The 24,968-nt window shown below is 49.6% G+C and overlaps 1 protein-coding gene across 3 annotated transcripts in view; it reads right to left on the bottom strand.

The window, feature by feature from the left end:
* Window positions 1-809: 809 nt before the first annotated feature.
* The window catches only part of PCGF3 (polycomb group ring finger 3), a 55,628-nt gene continuing 31,469 nt past the window's right edge, over window positions 810-24,968 (bottom strand). For all 3 annotated transcript variants that reach the window (XM_079919343.1, XM_079919342.1, XM_079919344.1), the window contains exons 8-11: window positions 24,156-24,244; window positions 15,546-15,683; window positions 5,954-6,034; window positions 810-5,412 (exon numbers count right to left, since the gene is read on the bottom strand). In XM_079919343.1, the coding sequence (XP_079775469.1) occupies window positions 5,365-5,412; window positions 5,954-6,034; window positions 15,546-15,683; window positions 24,156-24,244 (356 nt within the window). In that variant the 3' untranslated portion in view covers window positions 810-5,364. The remainder of the gene's footprint in view (window positions 5,413-5,953; window positions 6,035-15,545; window positions 15,684-24,155; window positions 24,245-24,968) is intronic.

The raw sequence follows: 24,968 nt of genomic DNA, 5'->3' as shown, positions 1-24,968 counted from the left end.
ACGGCTGCACTCCAGCGCAACTGGGAGTGGGCGCCGCGAGGTTACCGACCTAGCAAGAGGGCCCCATGCCCCGGGCCTGGCCACAGCTGCCGCAACGAGGACTGCTGGCCCCACTGGGGGTTTTATCCGTAAGAACCAAAAGTCAAAGGGAGACATTTATCCTCAGCCAGGCAGCAGGTGTGGCTGAGGCCCCTGGCTGTGCGTGCTGCGTGCTCCTCTCCTGCGGCCTCCAAAGCCTCTGTCTCACGGCAGGGGACGCAGGATCACACCTGTAACAGCGCTGCCGGTTCAAGCGGGACTTGCATGTTTCATGCAAATGCAGTCTCGCTGGAGAAGCAAATCTCCTGTGTGAGCTACAGGCGGGCGCAGCCTCCCCTCAGTCCCTCGCAGCCCCTCCTCCCAGGCTCAGGGGCTGGGGGGCAGGGGAGACCTGGGCCTGGCTGATCTCCTTCTCACTCTTTCCTGGAGTCATGGGCCCTGATGAAGCCTGCTTCCTGCCGTCCCTGCAGCCCACCCAGCGCCCCGGTGAACGTGGACATTTACACGTGGCTTCGGCACCTTGACATTCGTTAGGTGGAGTAAACGATTTACCAAAAATAAGTAAAATAGGTAAAATTAGTTTCTTAAGACTAAATTTATCTTTCAAGTTTAATGATCTGAAACCCACGAGAGCATAATTTTGGTCAACATATTCTCCCTTTTTTTCAGTTCTGGTTTCCTCAGATTTTCAAGATTGCTGTAAATTACTTAACCTTTAAAAATTAAAAGTTATGGATATAGTAAATTGTCTGCGATAGCTGATCGCATGTGTCAACCTGACGGGGCCCAGTGCCGAGATTAAAATTATTCTGGTGTGTGTGTGAGGGTGTTCCCGGAAGAGATGAGTCTTAGAACCTCCCGTGTGGGAGGGCATCACTCACCGCCCCCACCAAGGCCTGGACAGAACAAAAGGGAGGCAGAGGGCACCCTCACGAGAAATGTGTATGCACACGTGTCCCAACACGCCAAGAGAGGGTGCAACTCCAACCGGCGGTCCACCGCTCAGGGGAATCAGAGGTTTTCTTTCACACAGGTTCCCTGGCACACACAGCTACCAACCAAAGACAGTTCTCTCTCCATGCACACAGATGCGTGTGGGCTCCCAGGGTTCCCATAGAGCCTCTGGCGCCAACACTGGACCAGCTTCATGAGGTCAGTCACAAACGCCATGTGGGGCAGAGTCGTTAACCTGTGAGGGTCCAGGCTGGGGTGGGAGGGGAGGGCCCAGTGTGGCGTGTGCGCCCTCACCAATACCCACGGCACTCTTCGTCACACCGTATCCCCCTAACAGGGCACCTATCTCACGCTCTTACGAACATCTTAGGTAACAAACGTCCAGCCTCAGAGAACTAGGTAGGTTTTCCTTTTGCTTTTATTACAAGCATATAATATCAATTGGCAAAACACTGAATACAAGCTTCACTATCATAAAATCAAAACAGTTAAGCAATATTCCAAAAAAGATTTTAGATAAAACCTAGCCACCAAGAGTACAAAAAATTACACACCAACACGAAGCATAAAAAATGTAAACTTCCAAACTAAACAGTCAAAAACATGTGTCTGCAGCGTCACCTCCACAATCCCCCAGAGCGCCCGATCTCCACGCGGGATGCCAGGGTCGGCAAGGGCTCTCGCCCCTGAACGCTGCATCATACGGGAAAAATGGTTTTCTTGCACCCAATGAAGCTGTTGAACTAGACATTTACGCTAATGCTACACACGTTCTAGGGGACACGTAAACTTCAGGCCCCCTTCAGATGCACCCACGGACACAGAGACCACGTGAGCTGGTGAGGGGCCCGGCGGTCCCCAGGAAGGGACAGAATCTCAGTGATGATTGTGGTGTCGCTTGAATTGTTTTCTAACCGACTTATCCCAACCTACGTAGTTTGTTCAAATACCAAGGCAGAGAAACACATTGGTTTATCACGCTAAGGTCACATGTGATGTGCTGGAGTGTAAATGATTTCCTGAGGAAACAGAGAAACTGAACTTCTTGTGATCTATCTGCACTAAATGTGTTTTCAATGTTTTGAGAGCACATCAAATATTCACGTACAAGGTAGAAATCAGCTGGCTTGTTCCTATGATATTCAATCCAATGACACACTTCAAAATCACTGTAAAATCCATCCTGTGGGCTTTGAAGAAAAAACAAACGAATTTCTAAAGACCTCAAATGCCACGAGGAGGCATCAAGGCCGCACGCGCCGGCGGGCTCAGGAGCCTGGGAAAGTAGCACCGTCACATCTGTGGTCGACACGGGGGCGCGTCCTGGGCCACCAGCGCGCGGGGTCTGAGGCACGAGGCCAGCCTAGGCCACACGTCAACTTGCGGCCGCTGGCCGGTCACTCACTCTTACCGACGGCCGAGCCCCTTGCACAGGCCCACGCACATTCCCAGCAACAGTGTTTTCATGAGAACGACGACGGAAAAGGAAAACCAAAGGGCTGGACGTACACGTTCTGAGAGTCCGCCTACACTGCCTCCATTCAGTGGAGCAGATGCCACGGACACTCCACGTACGCGTGGCGCCGCCCGCTGGAGCCTATCGCGCAGAAGCACCAAGCGCTTCTCATCCGGGTAACACAAAGCACACGAGTCGGAAGCTACTCAAAGCAAAAGGAAGAAGCTTGCAGAACGCCTCCCAATTTCATCTTATATGCCTGTAAATAAAGCTGGACCACTGAAACCAAACAACTGGATGGGAAAATATGACAGAAGGCTTAAAATAGAATAAATAATTTTATAAAGTTAAGTTTTCTTCTTTTTAACCCCCCAAATCTTAAATTCAATATTATATATTCTATCTGAATCTTCTATTTTCATGACACCTGTACCTAGTGAGACCCTGTGCTGCTGACGAGCCCACGCTGCTGACGAGGGTGCCGTTCGGTAACTGACAGCGTTTGTTTTACCAGCATGAAGAGTGGTGAAAACTACTTCACAGTAACTCCATCTGTTAAAAACAAAAAACAATCTTAATAGGATCCAATCACTAACTGATCCTGGCTTTTATGCTGGAAAAGATAAAATTCTGCCGTTGATGTTAAACGGACACGAGAGAAAAGTGAAAGTTTCCCTCTGACGGCGAGGCCCCCAGCTCCGTCCCCGTAAGGCTGCGGTCAGACCGGAGGTGGCGGGAACAGGGATCTCCTGCAGTGAAGACGGTCTGCACGAGGACATCTTAGAAAAATGGGTACTTCTGCTGCTGAGGTTTCATCAGGGTAACACGGACACAAACGCGGGATCAGCAGGTGGCCAGGGCCCAGTGGGGATGGTGACGCCAGCTCTGACTCATCTCCACCTCTCTGTGTATTAAGTACGTCGACTTAGCACCATAGCAAATTCAAGTGATTGCAAAGATAGCTGCAAAGTTACAAATATATACTATGAGATTATACAGCCAGGTTCATTTTAATCTGACCTGTGAATTAATTTTATTTGAATTTGGACGCTCACACTGTTTAATCTTTCCTTCCTTTCATCACACAGGAAAATACCTAAATTCTAACGGTACACTTCAACTGCATTGAGAACACACGGCTTTACAGAATGCTTCAGCAGAAATGTGTATTTGAGGTAGACAGGAAATACTTAGTCATACACATCTACTCACTGAACCCTTGAATAGTGACCCTAACAAACGATCGGGATGAACAGCAGGCGCAGGGAACTGACTCATTCAAACGGTCCCGGGAGTAACGGGCTTAAAGAGAGAGATGAACTCTGACCAATTCCTAAGAAAAACTTGGTTTTGTGTTTCTGAAAGGCCTTATATTAAAACCACTTGGACTGAGTTAATTTGTTTTTCCCATCACTAAGGGAGCTGCTTCTGACATCTGTAAGTATGAAACAGGAAGCAGAAAACAAACAAACAAACTTGAATGTCGATGAGCCCAACCACCACTTCCAAAGCAAGTTCGAGAAAAACTCTAGTCACCAAGGTGAAGTTCTTAATGGAAAACCCGGCTCTCAAGCCACCGTCAGGACCACCTACCAAGTGAGGCGGCCCAGGACCCCAGCGCCCCGGTGATGCAGGAGGTGACAGAGGGGGAGGAGCCCAAAGGTCAGGCAGAAGCCACCGGACGCGGACAGGGACGGCCACGGAGCGGGGACCAGCTTACCACCCGGAGAAGGCCCGTCTCCTTGTTCCTGTCGTTACACATTCCAAGTTACTATCTTAAAGGAACAAAAATGGATGTGCTGGCAAAGAGTTTATTCTCCAATTCCACAAAAATATTAACATTTGGGAGGAGAAAGGGCTAACAGAGGGTGTGCTGCGTCTGCCCACGCTGTAGGTCATTAAGTCACTGGAAAAGCCGCTTCCGCCGCACAGGGGCCCGCCCGCCCGCCCTCTGTGGCTCTAGCGTGCCCGCCAACAGCGGCCAGAGCGCGCCAGCTGCTCCACGAGAGCACGGGGACGTGCCCACCTCTGAAGGCGGGCGTGGTGGGACCCGGGGTCTGCACACGTGGGGCTTTGGTGGAGACACGCCCCCTGGGCACCAGCCCCGCCGCGGACGGGGGCGCCGTCTCGGGAGAGGCCCCCCGCCACCACCATCAATCTCTTCAGCAAAACAAAAATGGGAAAGAATAAGCGGGAAGTTAAACGACGGCACTGAACAACTTGTGCCCTATTTAAGAGAAACAATTTTTGAGAACAAGAATCGTTCTGCGAACTGTCGTCTTCCGGTCCGCCCTGCTGACCGGGCGGGGCAGCCGCGTCGGGGTCAGGGTGCAGCCCCCCAGCTGGGCTGCGGGCCCCCCGGAGTCAGGGCGGCCCTCGGCTTCACGTTCCCTGACGTGGAAAATGAAATACCATGGTTAACTCACGATACTCATGGAAGCCTCTTTTGGTATGCTTTTAAATTAAATTTTTATATATCTTCTAAGTCTTCAGGAAGCTAAAGGCCACATAAATATCGTCATTCACGTGAAAAGACATTTTGTCAATAACTTAGGAAGGATTCAGTAAACGTACAAGTATTTTGGGGGCTTATCGTGAAACCTAATTCATAAACTGAACGGAAGTGACCGAGATTTTCAAGACCTGGAAAGCAAGCAAAGGTCACGGGTCGGCGAAGGCCGGCGCCACACCCTCCCGCTGGGGCAGAGGCGCCCCGGCCGCGAGGCGAGGCGAGGCGCGTCCGTAACCCTGTGCCGCAGCGCCTCGTGAGTGTGATTCTCATACAAAAGTGATAAATATTCTCTGTTCGGGACCCAGTCCAAACGGTGCCCAGGGCAGCATCCTACGCGGTGGCGGCCCCGCCTGGCTGCGTACTCGCGGGGCGCCCGGCGGCCGAGTCTCTGCTGTGCCGCGGCTCACAGCAGGTCCATCTTGGGTCTGTAGTGCAGCAGGAGCGGTGCTTTCTGCAAGACAAGGGGGCGAGGGAACGGCACCGGTGACCCCAAGGGGACAGGCTGGCGATGGTCCCACACTCGTCAGCTCCGAGGGTGAGTCCCACGCCCGGTCCCCACACCTGCTCCTGCCTTTTCTCTCTGTGCCCCACTCGCCCTCAGACCTCGGCTCCAGCTGGGGGTGTCGGCCAGGCTGTCTCTACCCTGCTCCCAGGCAGCCCCCGAAGATGGGGTCCCACTCATCTGCCTCCTGTTCCAGAGAGAGGCGCTGCGGCTCGAGGGGACGTGTCCTCTGACTGCAGCGGCCACGCCCTCCCAGGACGCCGGTCACCTCGACCAGGAGGGGTGGGGCGAGTCAGGGCCTGGAGACCACGCCTTCCCCGACCACACGACTCTGAGGCCGATGCAGCTTCAGAACGGCCGCATTCCTGACAACCCCGCGCCTGGTCTGCTCGTTACGCCTAAACTCCAGGAAACAGACGTGCCCACAAAGCAGCTGCTGCCCTGAGCAGCCCCTGAAGATCACACACAACGCGTCGCGCCGAAGTCTCACCTTGAATCTCCACCTCGTGACGACGACGAATTTGAGCGTGTGGTCCTTGCCCAGGATCTCCTCGTTGCATAAAATGTCCAGCTGACGGGAGAACAAGACCTCGGTCAGCGGGGCCAAGGGCTCGGCGCTCAGGACACATGGTCTCTGGGGCCGCAGCGGTCACGCCGGTCGCTGAAGGGCCACCTGCCCTCCTTCTGGGGCAGCACAGGTGGGAAGCGGCGCCTGGAAGGCCCAACCCCCCCCAGCGGGCCCAGAGCACCGGGGGGCCTCCGTCCGCACACAACAAGGCAGCGCCCCCGTCACGGGGCTCTGGCGCCCAGACTGCCTTCACTAGAGAGCACGCTGTCCCCCGACATCAGTCCCCTCTTGGCCAGGTTTGTCCCCTTCACCTCAGTGGAAGAAGGTAATGGGCTCCACAGACAGCTTCTCCCTTTTTAGTTTTAAAAGACTTTTTAGAGCGGTTTTAGGTTTGCGCAAAATTTCACAGAAGGTAGAGTTCTCGTGTATCTCCTGCCCCCACCTCACAGCCTCCTCCACCATCAACAGCCCCGATGAAAACGTTCGTTACAACCGATGACCGCCCTCACCACCCGCAGCCTGTGGTTCACATGAGGGTTCACGCTCCGTGTTGTGCCTTCTGGGGGTCTGGACAAACGTATGACGACGTGTGTCCTCCGTGACAGCGTCACACAGAGTCGTTTCCCTGCCTGTTCATCCCTCCCCGTCAGCCCCCAGCAACCAGTGACCTTTTCACTGTCTCCACAGTTTTACCTTTTCCAGAATGTCATAGAACTGGAGCACACAGTGGGCAGCCTTCTAGGCTGGCTTCTTTCTCAGTCGTACGCACTGAAGGCTCCGCCGTGTCTTTTCATGGTTTGATAGCTCCTTTCTTTTTAGTGCTGAGTAATATTTGTCTGGATGGGCCACTGTTTACGTATCCATTCACTTTCTGAAGGACACCTTAGCTGTCTCCAAGTTTTGACAACTACGATTAAAGCTGCTATAAACATCTGCGTGCAGGTTTCTGTGTGGACGTAAGTTTTCAGCTCCTCTGGGTAAGTACCAAGGGGCTTGACGGCTGAATCGTATGGTGAGAGTGGGTTTAGTTTTGTGAGAAACCACGCAGCTGCCTTCGGAGCGGCTGCACCGTCCTGCGTTCCCAGCGGTGGGGATGAGGGTCCCTGCTGCTCAGCACCCAGCGTCGCCAGCGCTCTGGATTCCGGCCGCTCTGACAGGTGTGGAGTGGATCTTGCTGTTGTAATTTGCACTTCCCTGATGACAAATGCTGTTGACCCAGATGGTCTTTTATTTTTATATTTTCTAGTTTTTTTCGGCAGCACCGCATGGCTTGCAGGATCTTAGTTCCCGACCAGGGACTGAACCCGGGCCACCTCAGTGAAACTGCTGAGTCCTAACCACCAGACCGCCAGGGAAGCCCCCAGATGGTCTTCTAAACTTCTCTCTCAGGGCAAGGGAAGAAGGGTCCGGCACCTGTGACTCCTGTGGCTGCCATGGAAACACCATAACTTTGGGACGTGTAACTCCAGAAACGCAGCCTCAGAGTTCAGTCTGGGAGTCCACGGGCTCGCAACCTCTGGAGTCTCCAGGGTTCCCTGACCTGTGGCTGCATCCCTCCAATCTCTGCTTCCATCCTCAGGTGGCCCTTCCACTCTGTGTCTCAAAACTCTCTCTACTCTTTTTTCTGTGGGTATCAATAGTTCATTCCTTTATATTGTTAAAAAAATTGTGGTAAAACACACGTAAAATTTACCATCTTAACCATTTTGAAGTGCACGGCTCAGTGGTATTAAGTACATTCGTAACGTGCACCTGTCACCACATCCATCCACAGACTTTTCATCTTGTAAAACTGTAACTCTGTCCCCATTATAACTTCCCATCCCCCTGTCCCCAGCCCCTGGAAACCCTGATTCTACCTTCTGTCTTTATGATTCTAGGGACCTTGTATAGTGGAATCAGACAGTACTTGCCCCTTTGTGCCCAGCCCATTTCAGTTGGCATCGTGTCCTCAAGGTTCACCCACGTTGTAGCGGGTGTAGAATTTCCCTCCTGTCTGGGGCTGAATATTCATTGTATGGACGGACCACATTTTGTTCATGTATAACCTTTTGCCTACTGCCAATAATGCTGCTACGAACATGGGGGTACAAATATCTCCTTGGGATCCTGTTTTCAATTCTTTTGGGTATCTTTACCCAGAGGTGGAATTGTTGGTGTTCACGGTAGCTCTACGTTTAGTTTTTTGAGAAACGCCCGTACCGTTTTCCAGAGTGGCTGCACCATTTTGCATCCACCCCCAGCAGTGCACAAGGTGACAACGTCTCCATTTCCTCACCGGCACTTGCGACGTATTTTTTACGGTAGCCATCCTACTGGGTATGGGCTGGGTCTCATTACAGTTCTGATTTGCATTTCCCCTATGATTAGTGATGTTGAGCATGTTTTTTTGTTTTTTTTTTTGCGGTATGCGGGCCTCTCACTGTTGTGGCCTCTCCCGTTGCGGAGCACAGGCTCCGGACGCGCAGGCTCAGCGGCCATGGCTCACGGGCCCAGCCACTCCGCGGCATGTGGGATCTTCCCGGACCGGGGCACGAACCCGTGTCCCCTGCATCGGCAGGCGGACTCTCAACCACTGCGCCACCAGGGAAGCCGAGCATGTTTTCATGTGCTTGTCAGCCACTCATGTATCTTCTTTGGAGAAATGTCTACTCAAGTTGTTTGAGTTTGTGTTGAATTTTAGGAACTGTCTATATATTCTGGATAGTAATTCCTTGTCAGAAATATGACTTGCAAATACTTTCTTCCATTGTGTACAATTTTTTTTTTAAATTTCAAGGAAGTCCCAACTGTCTATTTTTCCTTTTGTTGCCTGTGCCCTTGGGTATTCTATCCAACCAATCACTGACAACTCCAACGTCATTAAGCTTTTGTCCTGTGTTTTCTTTTAAGAGTTTTATTGTTTTAGGTTTTACGTTTATATCCCTGATACATTTTTTAAAAAAAATATTTATTTACTTATTTGGCTGCGCTGGGTCTTAGTTGAGGCATGTGGGATCTTCGCTGCGGCACGCAAGGATCTTTAGTTGTGGCATGTGAGATCTAATTCCCTGACGAGGGATTGAACCTGGACCCCCTGCATTGGGAGCACGGAGTCTTAACCACTGGACCACCAGAGAAGTCCCTTGAATTAATTTTTGTATATCGTATTAGGTAAGGGTCAAACTCCATTATTTTGCATGTGGATATCCAGTTTTCTCAGCACCATTTGTTGAAAAGACTATTGAAGGGTCCTGGCACCCTTGTCAAAAGTCAGTTGACCACATATGTGAGGGTTTACTTTTGAGCTCTCTATTCTGCTCCATTAGTCTGTCTGTCTTTAGGCCAACACCACAGTTTTGATTCGTGTTATCTTTAGAGTAAGTTCAAGTCCTCCAGTTTGGCTCTTTTTCAAGACTGTTTTGGCTATTTGGGTCCCTTGAGAGTCCATAAAAAAGTTAGGATGGATTTCTTTTTTTTTTCCCGCAAGAAACATCTTTGGGATTTTGATAGGAATTGCACTGAATCTGTAGATTACTTGGGTAATACTGACATTTTAACAATATTAAGTCTTCCAATCCATGAATGTGGGATGTGTTTCCACGTGCTTGTCTTTCTTTCAGCAATTTTCGTAACTTTCATTGTACAAGTCTTTCACCTCCTTGGTTAATTCCTAAGTATTTTATTCTTTATGATGCTACTATAAATGAAATGAGTTCTGTAATTTCCTTTTCAGATTGTTCATTGCTCATGTACAAAAATGCATCTGATTTTTTTAACATCTTTATTGGAGTACAATTGCTTTACAATGGTGTGTTAGTTGCTGCTTTATAACAAAGTGAATCAGCTATACATATACATATATCCCCATATCTCCTCCCTCTTGTGTCTCCCTCCCACCCTCCCTACCCCACCCCCAGGTGGTCACAGAGCACCGAGCTGATCTCCCTGTGCTATGCGGCTGCTTCCCACTAGCTAGCTATTCTACATTTGGTAGTGTATATACATCCATGCCACTCTCTCACTGTGTGCCAGCTTACCCTTCCCCCTCCCCGTGTCCTCCAGTCCATTCTCTACGTCTGTGTCTTTATTCCTGTCCGGCCCTTAGGTTCATCAGAACCATTTTTTCCCTAAGATTCCATATATATGTGTTAGCATACGGTATTTGTTTTTCTCTTTCTGACTTACTTCACTCTGTATGACAGACTCTAGGTCCATCCACCTCACTGCAAATAACTCAATTTCGTTTCTTTTTATGGCTGAGTAATATTCCATTGTATATATGTGCCAATCATCTTTATCCATTCATCTGTTGATGGACCCTTAGGTTGCTTCCATGTCCTGGCTATCGTAAACAGCGCTGCAATGAACATTGGGGTGCATGTCTCTTTTTGAATTATGGTTTTCTCAGGGTATATGCCCAGTAGGGGGACTGCTGGGTCATATGGTAGTTCTATTTTTAGTTTTATAAGGAACCTCCATACTGTTCTCCGTAGTGGTTGTATCAATTTACATTCCCATCAACAGTGCAGGAGGGTCCCCTTTTCTCCACACCCTCTCCAGCATTTATTGTTTCTAGATTTTTTGATGATGGCCATTCTGACCGGTGAGAGATGATACCTCATTGTAGTTTTGATTTGCATTTCTCTAATGATTAATGATGTTGAGCATTCTTTCATGTGTTTGTTGGCAATCTGTACGTCTTCTCTGGAGAAATATCTATTTAGGTCTTCTGACCATTTCTGGATTGGGTTGTTTGTTTTTTTGATACTGAGCTAATGCATATGATTTTTCTGTTGACTTTCTATTCTGCTACCTTGCTGAATTAATTTATTAGTTCTGACAGGTTCTTTTTTCATGTCTGTGTGCGTGGAATTTTTAGGGTTTTCTACATATAAAATCATGTCATCTGCAAATGAGATAATGTTTTAAATTCTTCTTTTCCAATTTGGATGTGTTTTATTTCTTTTTCTTGTCTAATTTTCCTGGCTAGGATTCCCAGTATTATGTTGACTAGAAAGGGCACAAGTGGGCCTCCCTGGCTTGTCCCTTATCTTAGAGAAGAGGCTTTCGCTTTCTCACACTGAGTGTGATATTCAGAAGGGTTTTCATGGATGGATTTTACTTTACCTTCATATATGGCTGCTCTTTCTAGTTTGTTCAGTGTGTTTATCATGAAAGGGCATTCAATTTTGTCAAATGCTTTTTCTGCATCAACTGAGATGATCGTGTGGTTTTTCCTGCACTCTGTTGATGTGGCATAATTATATTAATCAATTTTCATATGCTGAACCATCCTTGCACTCCAGAAATAAGTCCCGCCTGCGCATGGTGTGTAAAACCTTTTAACATATACTGAATTCTGTTTGTTAGCATTTTGTTGGGATATTTGCATCAATGTGCATATGGGATATTGGTCTGTAGTTTTCTTTTCTTGTAGTGTCTTTATTTGGCTTTGTCATCAGGGTTATGCTGGCCTCATGAAATGAGTTGGGAAGCACTCCCTCCTCTTCGACCTTTTGGAAAAGTTTGAGAAGGACGGGTATTAATTCTTTAAATGTTTGGTAGAATTCAGTGAAGCTGTCAGGTCCAGGGCTTTTCTTTGTTAGGAGATTTTGATTAGTGATTCAATCTCCTTATGAGCTATAGGTCTATTCAGATTTTCCACGTCTTTGTGACTTAGTCTTGATAGCTTTGTGTTTCTAGGAATTTGTCCATTTCGTTTGGTTATCCAATTTGTTGGCATACAATTGTGCATAGTGATCTCTTACAACCTATTTCTGAAGAATCAGTAGTGATGTCCCTACTTCCATTTCAGATTACAGAATTTGAGTCTTCTCTTAGCTCATCCAGCTACAAGTCTGTCAACATTGCTGACCTTTCTGAAGAACCATTGATTTTCTCTATCGTTTTCCTGTTCCCTATTTTGTCTATTTCTGCTCTAATCTTTACTATTCTCTTCCTTCCGCTAGCTTTGGGTTCAGCTTACCCTTCTTTTTCTAGTTCCTTAAGTTGTAAATTTAGGTTGTTGATTTGAGATCTTCCTTGTCTTTAAGGTAAGTGTTTATAGCTATGAATCTCCCCTTAGCACTGCTTTCACTGTATCCCATTAGTTTTGGGACGTGGTGTTTTTGTTCTCATTCTTCTCTAAGTATTTTCTAACCTTTGATCCGCTGGCTGTTTAAAGCTGCGTTGTTTCATTTCCACAATTCTGTGCATTTTCCAGTTTTCCCTTGGTTATTGATTTCTAACTTCATGCCACTGTGGTCTGAGAAGATACTTTGTATAATTAAATCTATTGAGACAATTTGTGTCTGCCTTCTCTCATAAGGACACTTGTTATTGAAGGTAGGGCCCACCTGGATAACACACGATGGTCTCTTCATCCCAAGACTCTTTACATGTCTGCAGAAATCTTTTTTTTCAAATAAAGTCATATTCACGTGTTCTGGGGGTTAGAAGTAGACGTATCTTTTGGCTGTGTCACCACATAACATACTACAGTCTGCCTTCTGACCCAGCAAAATCCACATCCATCCCACGTGCAAAACACACTCACCGAACCCCAACATCTCCAAGGGACCCAATCTACTCCAGCATCAACTCCAAATCCCCAACTCTCATCTACACACCATCAGCTCCAAGTCCCAGATCTTATCTTCTAAATCACAGGAGTCAGGTATAGGTGAGACTCTGGGTACGATGCCTCCTGGGGCAAATGCCTTTCCAGCCGTGGACCTGTGAAGCTAGAAAACACATCATCTGCTTTCCAGATACAAGGCTGGGGCAGGACAGACATTCCTAGTCCAAGAGGGAGACACATTAGAAGGCGTAAGGGATCACTGGTCTCAATAAAGTTTGAGATCCAGCAGGGAAAATTCCATGAGGTTTCAAGACCTGAGAAGAGCTCACTGTGGGTCAAGGTCCTGCTCTCTGGGCCCTGATGGCCTCAGCCTCTGGGCCCCGGGCTCTGCCTTGGAGCCGTTCCTCCTGCTCTCTGGGCCCTGATGGCCTCAGCCTCTGGGCCCCGGGCTCTGCCTTGGAGCCGTTCCTCCTGCTCTCTGGGCCCTGATGGCCTCAGCCTCTGGGCCCCGGGCTCTGCCTTGGAGCCGTTCCTCCTTTTCCTTTAGGGGTGGCTCGCCTTGGCAGCTCCACCAGCCCACTCCCCGCGCGCAGCGTTTTGGAGTCTGATGGCCCCTCGCTTCTTCCTGTCTCTGTCCCTCAGCACGAGTTGGTGGTGTTTCTGCTGACAGCACACTCTTAGCAACCTTGTGCGTCTCCCATGTGTGTCAGAGGTCCAGGCTCTGCAGATCTTTCCTGGATAACTCCTCTCTGTTCCGCCATGAGACGGCTGAGCCGCCGTGAGTCAAACAACTAATCCCTTTAGCAAAAGGCTGAACAGCTACACGCTTGGCCTTCTCTCCAGAGCACGTTTTTCTAACGGTCAAACTCCTAATATTACCGTCTTTTTGCAATCTGGATAGGCTGTGACTTTTCAAAATCATCAAGTGCTGGTTCCTTTTCGTTGCGCAGTTCCTTCCTGAATTCATCTCTGACATTTTATTACAGGCAGCAAGAAGAAACCAGACCACGTCTTCAGCACTTTGCTTGAAAACGTCCTCAGCTAAATATCCGTGTTCACCACTTCCAAGTTCTGTTTTGCACACACCGCAGAACACAACTCAGCCAGTTTTCTGCCACTGTGCAGCTAGAATCACTTTTCTGCCCCATTTCCAATACTATGCTCCTTTTTCCCTTCTGAGCGCTCACCAGTAGCATCTTTAATGCTCCTATTTCCACCAACACTCTGTTTGTGCAACACGCACCTTCAAAGGTGACGGGCGCTTTCTCCACCATGCTCCGTGCTTCCCTCTCGGCCGTCCCCAGAGTCACCTTTAATGGACACGTTCATCTCGACAGTCTCTTCAAGGCGATTCGGGTTTCTAAAAATCGTGTTTCTCAAAATTCTCCCAGCCTGTGCCTCTTGCCCAAATCCGAAGGCGCCGCCACATTTCTAGGTGTTTGTTACAGCAGCACTCCACTTCCTGGTACTGAAATCTGTTTTGGTTTCCCGTGGCAGGGATGACAACGTACCACAAACCTGGTGGCTTAAAACAACAGGTACTCATTTTCTCACAGATGTGGAGGCCAGAAGTTCAAAATCAAGGTGCCGGCCGGGCTGTGCTCAGTCTGGAGGCTCCAGGGGAAGATCCTTCCTGCCTCTTCCAGCTTCTGGGGGCTCCAGGCATCCACTGGCTTGTGGCCGCATCACCCCAGCCTCTCGTCTCTGTCCTCACACCATCTTCTCCTCTGTGCGTGTCTCGAATTTCCCTCTGCCTCACTTTTGTGAGGGCACGTGTCACTGAATTTAGGGGCAGCCCAGATAATCCAGGATTATCTCATCTCAGGATCCTGAACTTCAGTATATCTGAAAACACCCTTTTTCTGGCAAAGACCACGCTTACAGGTTGCGGGGTTGGCTGTGGACACACGTCTTTGCAGGGCCACGTCCTACCCACTGTTCTCTACAGCCCACCTGAGAAGTCGGCCTCAGTTTTCCATCCTTACCGCACTACCCTGGCCTGTCTCTCCTGGGACTTCTGCCACAGACTCCCCTCAACCGGTCGCTCCTGCTTCCGTCTCGGAACCCCAGCAGCCCACCTGCCTCACAGCCTCAGGGCTGTTCTCACCACAAGCCCCCGGCTTAAGGCCCCCCAGTGCCTCCTCTTGACACCTGCTGGTACACAGCCAGCTCCTGCTGACAGTTTATGTCTGAGCAGAAGTGAACGCCCTCGGGAGGGTTCCCCAACGACCCCTAAGCTGATGTGCTCTCACCCCTCTGTGCACCGCCCTGCTCTGCACCACTAGGGGACACGTTTTACTTTATTCTCAGCATTTATCGGAACTGGGAAGTATCTTCTCTATCTACCCACCCGTCCTATCCATCCCCATCCACCCATCCATCCGTTTGCAAAACTGAAGAACAGAACTTCTCTTTGTGGTGAAAATATTTAACATATCCTGGGCTTCCCTAGTGGCGCAGTGGTTAAGAATCCGCCTGCCAATGCAGGAAACACGGGTTTGAGCCCTGGTCCGGGAAGATCCCACATGCCGCAGAGCAACTAAGCCTGTGCGCCACAACTACTGAAGCCCGCGCGCCTAGAGCCCGTGTTCCGCAACAAGAGAAGCCACCGCGGTGAGAAGCCCGCGCGCCGCAACGAAGACCCAACACAGCCAAAAATAAACAAATTAATTAATTAATTTAAAAAAAAAAGAAAATATTTAACATATCTTGTTGCAGCCCCCTCGGCATCTCCTCTTCCCTCAACAGTGGCTTCCCGTGTTTGCGGGCTCTGGGCCTCCACTGTCTTCACCGCTATTTACTATCACACTATCTGGGGGTAGGCAAAACAAATGCAGATGTTTTTTCTGATTGAAAATGTCCGAACAGGACTGTAAAAAGCAAACCAACCCGAAGAACTTCAGAAGCATCACTTTTACAAACAAGAAGTGACTCGCTATAGCTTCTATTTACCTCGTTGAAAGACGAGAGGTTGAGTTTTTTGGCAATGAACTTCTTTAGGTGCAGGACTGTGGCCTGGGCTGAGCAGCGGATCCACTTCCGTTTCAGGCCCCGCAGTTTGCTGCTGTTGCATTCCAGACAGATGCTCACCTGCAAGAGAAAGGACACAGCTGGGCAGGCTCATCAAGGGGGCCCTACCGGGCTACTCACTGGAGGCTTTCTTAGATATCTACGGATTCCATTAAATCGAAGAACGCTGACTTTTTTGAAATCATAAATCTGTTTTGACCTAGCACCGTAGAAAAAGAATTTCCCTTTAATCTTTTTACACTGTCTTAAAAATCTGTTCACTATTTGCCATTTTGGGAAATAAAAATCTAACACTATTTATTCTGTCTTATTAGCACAGCACTTTAAAGTAAACCCGAGAATTATTTATTTATTGCGGCAGTATGTGCTGGCCTCAGAGTTAAACCGACAAAGACTGGAGTCCTGTTCTAAAAGCTTCTGGCCGGTGGGACACACACGCATCTCCCCAGAGGCTGTGCCGAGCGCTCAGGAAAGACACGCCACACACACGGCGGGCACCACGGACCCTTCATCGAGGAAGGCCTCCAAAGGAGGTTGAAGGAGACAGCAAACTCACTAGAGAACAGCGCACTCTGAGCAAAGGCGCAAAGTCTGAAGCTCACAGCTCTATCCTGCAAGATCGCGTTCTGTGGGATTAGAGTACTCGGTGTGTGGCACGAACTTCAAGACGACAAACTAAGGAAAAGTGACTCTAGGATCAGGTGGTGCCTGGCAGACGCAGAAGGGAATGTGCTGAGGAGGGACAGCCCCGGCCACAGTTGAGAAAGTCCCACCTTAGATACCTCACCTCACCTCACTCACAGGCAAGTAATTCTCTCGCAACAGCCACAAAAAATGGCACAAGCAGACCCCCAAAGTTCAGGCAAAAGAATTAACAAAGGAATTAACTGAAATATGTATGTCTAAAACTACTAGAGGCATGAAAGTAGGAATTAAAAACGTAACACACTAAGAATAAAGAACAGGCAGGTACAAAAGATAACCAAATGTAACTTCTAAAAATAAAAAACCTATTCACGTAAATTAAAAATTCAATGGATGGTCAAATCGCAGATTAGTCTCAGCTGAAGGCAGATCAATTTTCTGAAAGATCCATTTGAGCAAAGATATCAATTAAAATAAGAAAACAAAAGAAAGGTAAGAGACGTGCAGACAGATCAAAGAGTCTAACAAACACATCACAAGAGTTCCAGAGGAAAGAAGAGAAAATAAGGGAAAGGCAAAATTTGAGAAATAATGACTAAGGATCCCCCCAAACGATCAAAGACATAAGGCCTCAAATTCAGGAAGCAAAAGAACCCAAAACAAAGGAAGTAAGAGGAAACCTGCACCCAGACAGACATGGCGACCCCTCAACACAGGGGGCCAAGGCCCAGGGCAGCCACAGAGGTGGGCCCACAGGCAGGGCTGGCGCTCAGGCCACTGAGCCCAGACCCTCAGCCGACAAGAAGGAAGAGCGAAATTATCATTCAGGGTGGAAATGAATAAAGTCATCTGCAAACGAAAACAGAACGTAAGTAGGAGAAGATGTAGCTCAGGAAGAAAAAGCCTGAAGTGGATGGACTGGCCGGGGTTTAGGAGGCGCCCAGGCAGCAGGCAAGCTCTGGTGTTGTTTAGGAGGGACAGAAAGAGACTCATGTTAATTCTGGACTTTTAAAAAATGCATTCATTTTAGAATTTCATTAGCACTAAAATAATAAAAATAGGACATATAGCCTGCCAATCAGAGGCAAAAAAGAGATTAAATAAAATTTATTAATTCTACAGAAGGGACTCAAGGGAGGCGGCATAAAAAGTACAAATGGAAAGCACAAACTAAAGCAGAAACAAACCCAACTTTACTAGCAATCGTGGTAAATGTAAAATAACTTGCCAGTTAAATAAATTTTGATTCAATTTTTAAAAAAACCCCAGCTCTCTGCTGTAGAAAGTGTCACATTTAAGAAAGATGTTAAAAAAACTGAAATACCAAATACCAGGCGAAAATAAAAGCAGGCAGAGCTGTGTTATTACATAAAACAGATTTCTTAATAAGAAGAAACTCCCTAAGGGTGGGGAGCATTTCTGAAGCCGAATGCACCTAGCAGCAAACTTAAGTTGACAGAACGATGAGAAGCAGAAGTCGCCGGCGCAGCGGGGCTTCAGAGTCTCTGTCAGCCGGCCTCAGGCACACGGGCCAGACGGGCGTCTGTGTCCAGGGCCAAAGCAACAGGCCCAAGACCCCGGCAGGAACCAGCCGCACACGGAACCCTCAACCCAGCACCGGTAGCCGCGTGGGCACGGGCAGGGCCGCCGGCTGCACTCCTGTACCCCAGCCGGAGAGGCCTCGTGCCCGTCAGAGGTGCTGACCAGGTAGAGAGGGCACAGGCTCCCCAACTACGGGCGTGTCACCCGACGAGGAGGCTCAGTTTGTGTGAACGCAGGGGTGACCACGGAGTATGACCTACGTGGAGGAACTCAGGACGGTAACACGTTTAAACCTTTCACACAATGTTAACCTCTGGACTGTATGAATGTATTACCTATTTAAACGCACCAAGATAAAGCGTGTTTGTAACTTTTTAACCGCTTCATTGTGGTATAATGCACATGTATCTGTTTTAAGTATACCACTCAGGAAGTTTTAGTACATTTAAAGAGGTGGGCGGCCATCACCACCATCCAGTCTGAGGTCGGTCCCGTCAGCCCATAAAGACTCTCGGAGCCTCGGTGGCCAACCCCGCCCCACCCCAGGCGGCCACCCCTCGGCCTGTGTCTGTGGACCGGCCTCTCCTGGACAGGCTATAGATGGGATCATACAAGACGCAGTCTTCCCATCGGACTCCTGTCGCACCGTAAAGCGGTGTGAGACTCAGGTGCACGGCAGCACCTTGCACCGCTGACCAGTTCCCATTTGTCAACATCCCCGTCAACGCCTGTCAGCGGCTGTCTTTTGGATTGTAGCCATCCTGGTGAGTGTAAAATGCTACTTCATTATGGTTTTAATCGGCATTTCCCTAATGACTAAAGTTGTTGAACATCATTTCACGTGACTATTAACCATTTGTAATTCTTTGGTGAAACGTCTACTGAAACCTTTTGCCAATTTCTTAACTGGACTGTTTATCTTCTTATTGAGTTTAAGAGTTACATATTATAGATACAAGTCCTTTCCAGAAATGTGATTTGCCAGTATTTTCTCCCAGTCTGTGGCCTTTTAAAATTTTCTTAATAGAGTCCTTTGAAGAGCAGCAATTTTTTTTTTTTTTTTTTTTTGGCTGCACTGTCGTTAGGCCCCTGACCAGGGACTGAACATGGGCCCTCGGCAGTGAGAGAGCAGAGTCCGATCCGTCGGACCAGCAGAGAGGTCCCAAAGAGCAGCAGTTCTTTCATTTCTTTTCTCAAAGTGCTGCTTGCTTTATGTTTAATTTGTCTTAGTTTCTGGCCCCACCATGCGGCACGCAGGATGTTAGCTCCCCGATCAGGGATCAAACCCACACCCCCTGCAGTGGAAGTGTGGAGTCCTAACCACTGGACCGCCAGGCAAGTCCCACGAGCAGCAGTTCTTAATTTCATGAAGTCAGTTTATCAATTTTATTTCCTGAGTTGTGTTCTTGGTTTTGGATCTGAGAACTACAGGCCTAACCCAAGGCCCTAAACAGTTTCTCTCATGTTTTCCTATAAAGGTTTTCAACTTTTAGCTCTTATATATATATTTTAATCAATTTATTTATTTTACTTATTTCATCTTTGGCTGCATTGGGTCCTTGCTGCAGTGCACGGGCTTCTCATTGCGGCGGCTTCCCCTGTTGCAGAGCATGGGCTCCAGGCGCGCGGGCTTCAGCAGCCATGGCACGGGGCCTCAGCAGCTGTGGCTCGCAGGCTCTAGAGCGCAAGCTCAGTAGTCGTGGCGCACGGGCCCAGCTGCTCTGTGGCATCCGGGATTCTCCCGGACTAGGGCTCGAACCTGTGTGTCCTGCATTGGCAGGCAGATTTCTAACCACTGTGCCACCAGGGAAGCCCTAGCTCTTATATTTTGAGCTAACTTTCGTATGTGGTGTGAGGCAAGGCACAAATGAACCTTTCTGCACGTGGATGTCCGTCCAACTGTCCCAGCACCACTCGAAGAAGACACTATCCTTCCCCCAGTGAAGGGCCGTGGCACCCGTGCTGAAGACCAAATGACCCTAAATCTAAGGGCTTATTTCTAGACTCCAGAATTGGTTCCATTGACTTGAAAGTCTACCTTAACACCTAAAACAAACGTCTTGATTACTGTAGCTTTTTAGTAAGATTTGATGTTCAAAATTTTCAATGCATACTTTAAAAAATAAGTAGTGGGTCAAAAAGAAATCACAATGAACATTTCAAAATATTTAGAACCAAACAGTATAATGGCAGCTATATGAAAATTCAACTCAAGAAATTAAGAGAAAAGTACAAGAGGGAATGTAGGAAGAGCAGAAGGAAGGAGAGACTGGCAGAAAAGAAAGTGGTTCAGCCTCTGGCAACAACAACCAAGAAAGCGGGAGGCATGCTGTGACGCCAGGAAGAGAGACGGAGAAATAGGTGCACAGGTGGCAAGGCCCGAAGACAAGCAAAGAATTCTAGGGACCGTTTCATGCCCCAAGCGTTGAAAACCTAAGTCCAAACAGAAAGTTTCCTAGAAAAAATATAACTGATGAAATGAACTAAAAAAGAAACAGAAGATCTGAGTAGGACTGAAATCATTAAGGAAATTTAATTTGTATTGATGGTTAAAAATCTTCCTACCCCTCTCCAAAAGAATTAACCAACATCTGATGGCTTTATACAGGAAGTTTAACCAAAACAGTCAACAAAACTGATGCTCTTAATCTCACACAAACTGTCCTAGAAAATAAAAATGGGAAAAGAGAGCCTATCCCCAGCTCTGAGACTTACTACCTTGATACCAAAACTAAACAAATGCCTATGAAAAAGGTGTAGGCCAACTCCTGCAGAATGACTGAGAAAACGCCAAAAGACCCAACACACAGGCCCACGAACACAGAACGCGATCTGCATGTAAAGAAACCGAGAGAGCCACACCCCCCTCCCCGGGAGCTGGAGATGGAAAGGAAACGACCCGCGGAACCCAGGGAGTCTGGGACGGGCAGCGCGTGGAGGACGTGCCCGGGGAGGCTGGGGCCAGCACCCAGGAGTCCGTGAGGGCTGGAATAATCAGAGCATCAGACAGAAAACAGTGAAATCCTCACCCCGCGGCGTGTGCTATGCACGCGACACGGGACACACTGCCGGTCCTACAGCTGTTCCGTGTCACACGGCACCTACAGGAAGCGGCTACGTGACGCACCTCAAAAAAACTCAAAAGTATAATTTTACCTGAGAAAAGGGAGCTGCACAAAGACACCTGTTCCCTGGGCTCTGTGGTTTGTGGCTACATCATTCCACCCAGCTGGGATACCCGCTCAGTAAACAGTCTCTGGAGAGCCCAGCAAGTCCCGCGGCTGCTTTCTAACCCTTCCCGGGCTGAGCGCTTGACGCCCTGTGCCGCGCGCTGCCCACGCTCCCGGCCCTTCCCCGCCTGGCAGGCCCTGCTCCGGGCCGGGCCCACCCTCTCCCCTTCTCCCACGCCCCACGCCTGGAGCCCCTGGTGCGTCCCCACCCCGTGGCTCCGAGCGCCCCGACCCCAGGGCGCCTCAGCCCCACAGGGCGGGGGTCCTCGCGGGCAGCGCGTGGCACGTCCTGGGGAAGGGCAGGCCAGGTGCCGACCAACCGGGCGCCCCGCTCCCGGCGGCAGGACACCTGATTCCCAAGGGAGCCACGGTGTGGGCGGCAGGGACACTGCCAAACAGGCGGCTGAACAGACTCCCAAGCACAGACCCTTTGAGCCCCACCGTGGACGAAGCCACCGGAAGGACAGAGTGTCCTGCAAGGAACAGGCCCGGGACAGCCAGGAGCAGATAGGCCGCCAGGGTCCCGGTGCCGGAGAGGAGGCGGGGGGACGGCAGCAGGTGGGGGGGTCAACCCCACGCTCGAAACCGCCTGTGTAATCAACAGCAGCCCACCCCCGGCACAGGCTGAGGAGGAAGGAGCTGGCCCTGCCCGGTGGGCCTGCAGCTGCCCTGGAGGATGGAGGGGGCAGGCTCTCGGGAGGAGTGGCCTAGAACTAAAGTAACAACAGAACAACTTATTTGAAAAAGGGAAGAACAGCTGTGAAGGGGTCCGAAGTTGAAGCCCAGGGGCTCAGGGTCCCAGGAGGCAGCGTGGAGAGCAGGGTCCCCGAGTGGGAGGAGAAGGTGGGACACCAGACACAGGATGGTAGCAGAGACGGGCTCCCAAAGCCCTGACCTCCCCAGGACAGGGATCCTGCCAAGTTCCGAACGGGGGAAACAGCGCGCTCCTGAGGAAGGGGAACGTCTGAGGAAACGAACGTCCTGGTTACTGGAAGCCATCTGGTGAGAGCACGCGGCTCAGAGCAGTGACAGACCAGGTGCGCGGCGCTCAGCCTGGCACTGACTCTCGCCCCACAGGGATGCAGCGGGGCCCACCCCCCGGGCAGGCTGCTGGCTCTTGAAAGCAACCGCTCAAATAGACAAATCTTCGGCACGTTTGGGGTAAAAAAGAAAAGGGAAATACTAGTAACGATAAACACGAACACTGGAGATTGAACACTGACGGAGCAGGGGTTAAGCGAGAGGGCCCACCCTGTGCCTGGAAGGGCCGGGCCGGCAGCTCCCACCCCAGATCCCGCGGGGCCTCCAAGTCCAACAAGAGGTAACTCATCAGAGCCCAGGAGAGGGGACACGCGGGCCCCAGAGGGGCGTCCTTCACCCCAATGTTTATTCTTCTCTCCATTCACGTGAAGCGCACCTGAGCACACCCAGCATTCCACACAGACGTGCTTCTACTCCTGTGATGCTTGTGGAAATGTTTTAGCAACACAAGCATATAAACTGGAAAATTAAGGTTCCGTTATTCCGTTCTTATACCTAAACCACACTACTTAATTACGTCTTTGATAAATATAAGTGTACACATCCTCATGTTTTACTTACTAAATATATATGCACTGATTAGAATACGTATGTATATATAGAAAGGTGGATATAAGCAGACCTTGCTTTATTGTGCTTTGCAGATACTGTGTTTTTTATGAACTGAAGATTTGTGGCAGCCCTGTGTTGCCAGATGATGACCAAGTTTTAGCAATAAAATATCTTTTAATTAAGCAATGTACGTTGTTCTTTAGACATGACGAAACTACACACTAAACATACTACTGCACGGTGGAAACATAACTTTTATACGCACTGGGAAACCCCCAAAATTCACAACTTGTGTTATATAGCGGTCTGGCACCGAACCGCAGTGTCTCCCGAGGTGTCCGTCTGCGTAAATGTGTGTGTGGGTAGCTATGCTACACGTATACCCTGACACAGCCAATGGCCCTAAGTTTTCGTGGCTATTCCCGAGCTTTTCCTCTCCCAGATGAGGCGCAGAAGCTACTGGTTAAATTCCTATTCATAATAAACGGTTAAAGTCACAACCACGGAGATTAATTTGGGGAGAACTCGACACCAACTTTCCATCCAGAAACATCCAACCATTCGGTTTTCTCTTACGTTCTCCCATAAGAAGAGCGTGTCTTTGTTTCAGCCTCACACATTTCTCGTTAGGCGGCCTCAGCGTTTTTATTAGTTATGTGAACAAGGCCGCCCACAGCGTCTGACTATGACACACTGGTCCCATCACCCGAACGAACAGTTTCCCTGCGCTGTCCGAGGTGCCACGTCACAAGACGTGTAATCTGAGAGCCACGGCGCGCCTGGCTCACGTTCTCCCGTCTCCTAACTATTTGGGCTGGATCCCCCAACTCATGCTGAGTGACAGCTGAGAAGGGACATTTTCTTGCTCTGACACTCACGAGACACCTCTGTTCCATCATGAAGTGTGACGACTGCCGTAGCTGTTGAGTCAAGGTACCCTAATAAAAAGACCCACAGACGTGGATACGGGATCTTATCAAACTCTTCTGTAGCATCACTGTGATGACTTAGTTTTCCTTTTTTCATCTGATAATGTAGTAAGTGACATATGAATAGCACCCTCGAGGTTACATTCTCACCTTACTTTGCATGGAAGATGCCTGCCCACATTCTCCACAGGACAACCCGGGGTTGGGGTCGGGGGGAGCTGAAGATACCCACGGGGGGCGGAGGCTGAACTTTAAACTTTTTACACCTAAAATGTTCCACAGTGAGTATGCATTACTTTGGCAATTAAAAAAAGAAGGGAATGGGAACTCCCTGGTAGTCCAGTGGTTAGGATTTGGTGCTCTCCCTGCCAAAGGCCCCGGTTCGATCCCTGGCCTGGTCGGGGAACTAAGATCCCACAAGCCACGCGGCACGGCCAAAAAAAGGGAAAGAAAGGTAAGTAAAGGAAGGAATTGGAAGGAAAAACTAAGAAAGTTGCTGACGTTTTAACGTCTGTACTGCCTGTCGCCCTCGGCCTCCTTCTTTGTTAAACGAGAAGCGGCCCTGGGAAGGCGGGGGCCGAGGCAGCGCCCACCTGCTCGTCGCTCCTGTGGTAGTCGCCGTCCTCCTCCTGCTTCTCTTCTGCCGCTTCTTTGTTCGAACTGTCATCCGCTTTGGTTTCTCCTTTTAGCAAAAACAGAAAATACTGGGTCTTGAATCCAAAGTGTTAAACCGTTGTTTTTTAACTCTACCGCACACTTGAACGCTACAAAACCCACTGTATTAAGAGTTTGCACACGTGAGAGCTGGGGGAGCGCTGCTCTCCACAGTGCTTTACGTGCTGCGCCCTCGGGGCCAGTGGCACGTGTCCGGGCAGAGGCGCCCCACCAGCCCAGCACCACCGACGCCTCGCGCCTCAACTATGCCAGGCAGCGAGCCATCCCCGAACTCTCACTGTTCCGGCACGGCTTTAAATGTTAAGACCCCACCTAGGGAAAGGCGGGATTCCTGGCTCCCTAGCTGCCTCTTGGCCTCGCCTCCCGGGGGGCCCCGAGCTCGCACAGTCTGCAGCCCCCGCTTCCCAGGCCGACAGCCAAGCCTCTCCCTGCTGCTCACACTGTTAGAAAAGCACACGGCGGACTAAAGGGGTTTCGGAATCTGTGTGGTCCACGGCGTCAAAGATTCAGATAAGTTGTTATGATACGTACAGATTCTAAAGCACCATTAATTTTACGTCATAGCCAAAGTGGAGTTTGGCCATTCTGTGAGAAAACAGACAAAGACGGGAGAAGAGCCCTGGGAGGCCCGCCGTCTGCATGCCCGTGCTCCCTCCACACCCCACCTCCAGGCACCTTCGGGTACCCCCTCAGGCTTCCTCTCACTGGCCCACCACGTAACCCCTCGGTCG

Source organism: Stenella coeruleoalba, assembly GCF_951394435.1.
Source record: "Stenella coeruleoalba genome assembly, chromosome: 4".
NCBI classification, from domain to species: domain Eukaryota; kingdom Metazoa; phylum Chordata; class Mammalia; order Artiodactyla; family Delphinidae; genus Stenella; species Stenella coeruleoalba.
This window is presented reverse-complemented; position numbering and strand designations above follow the sequence as displayed.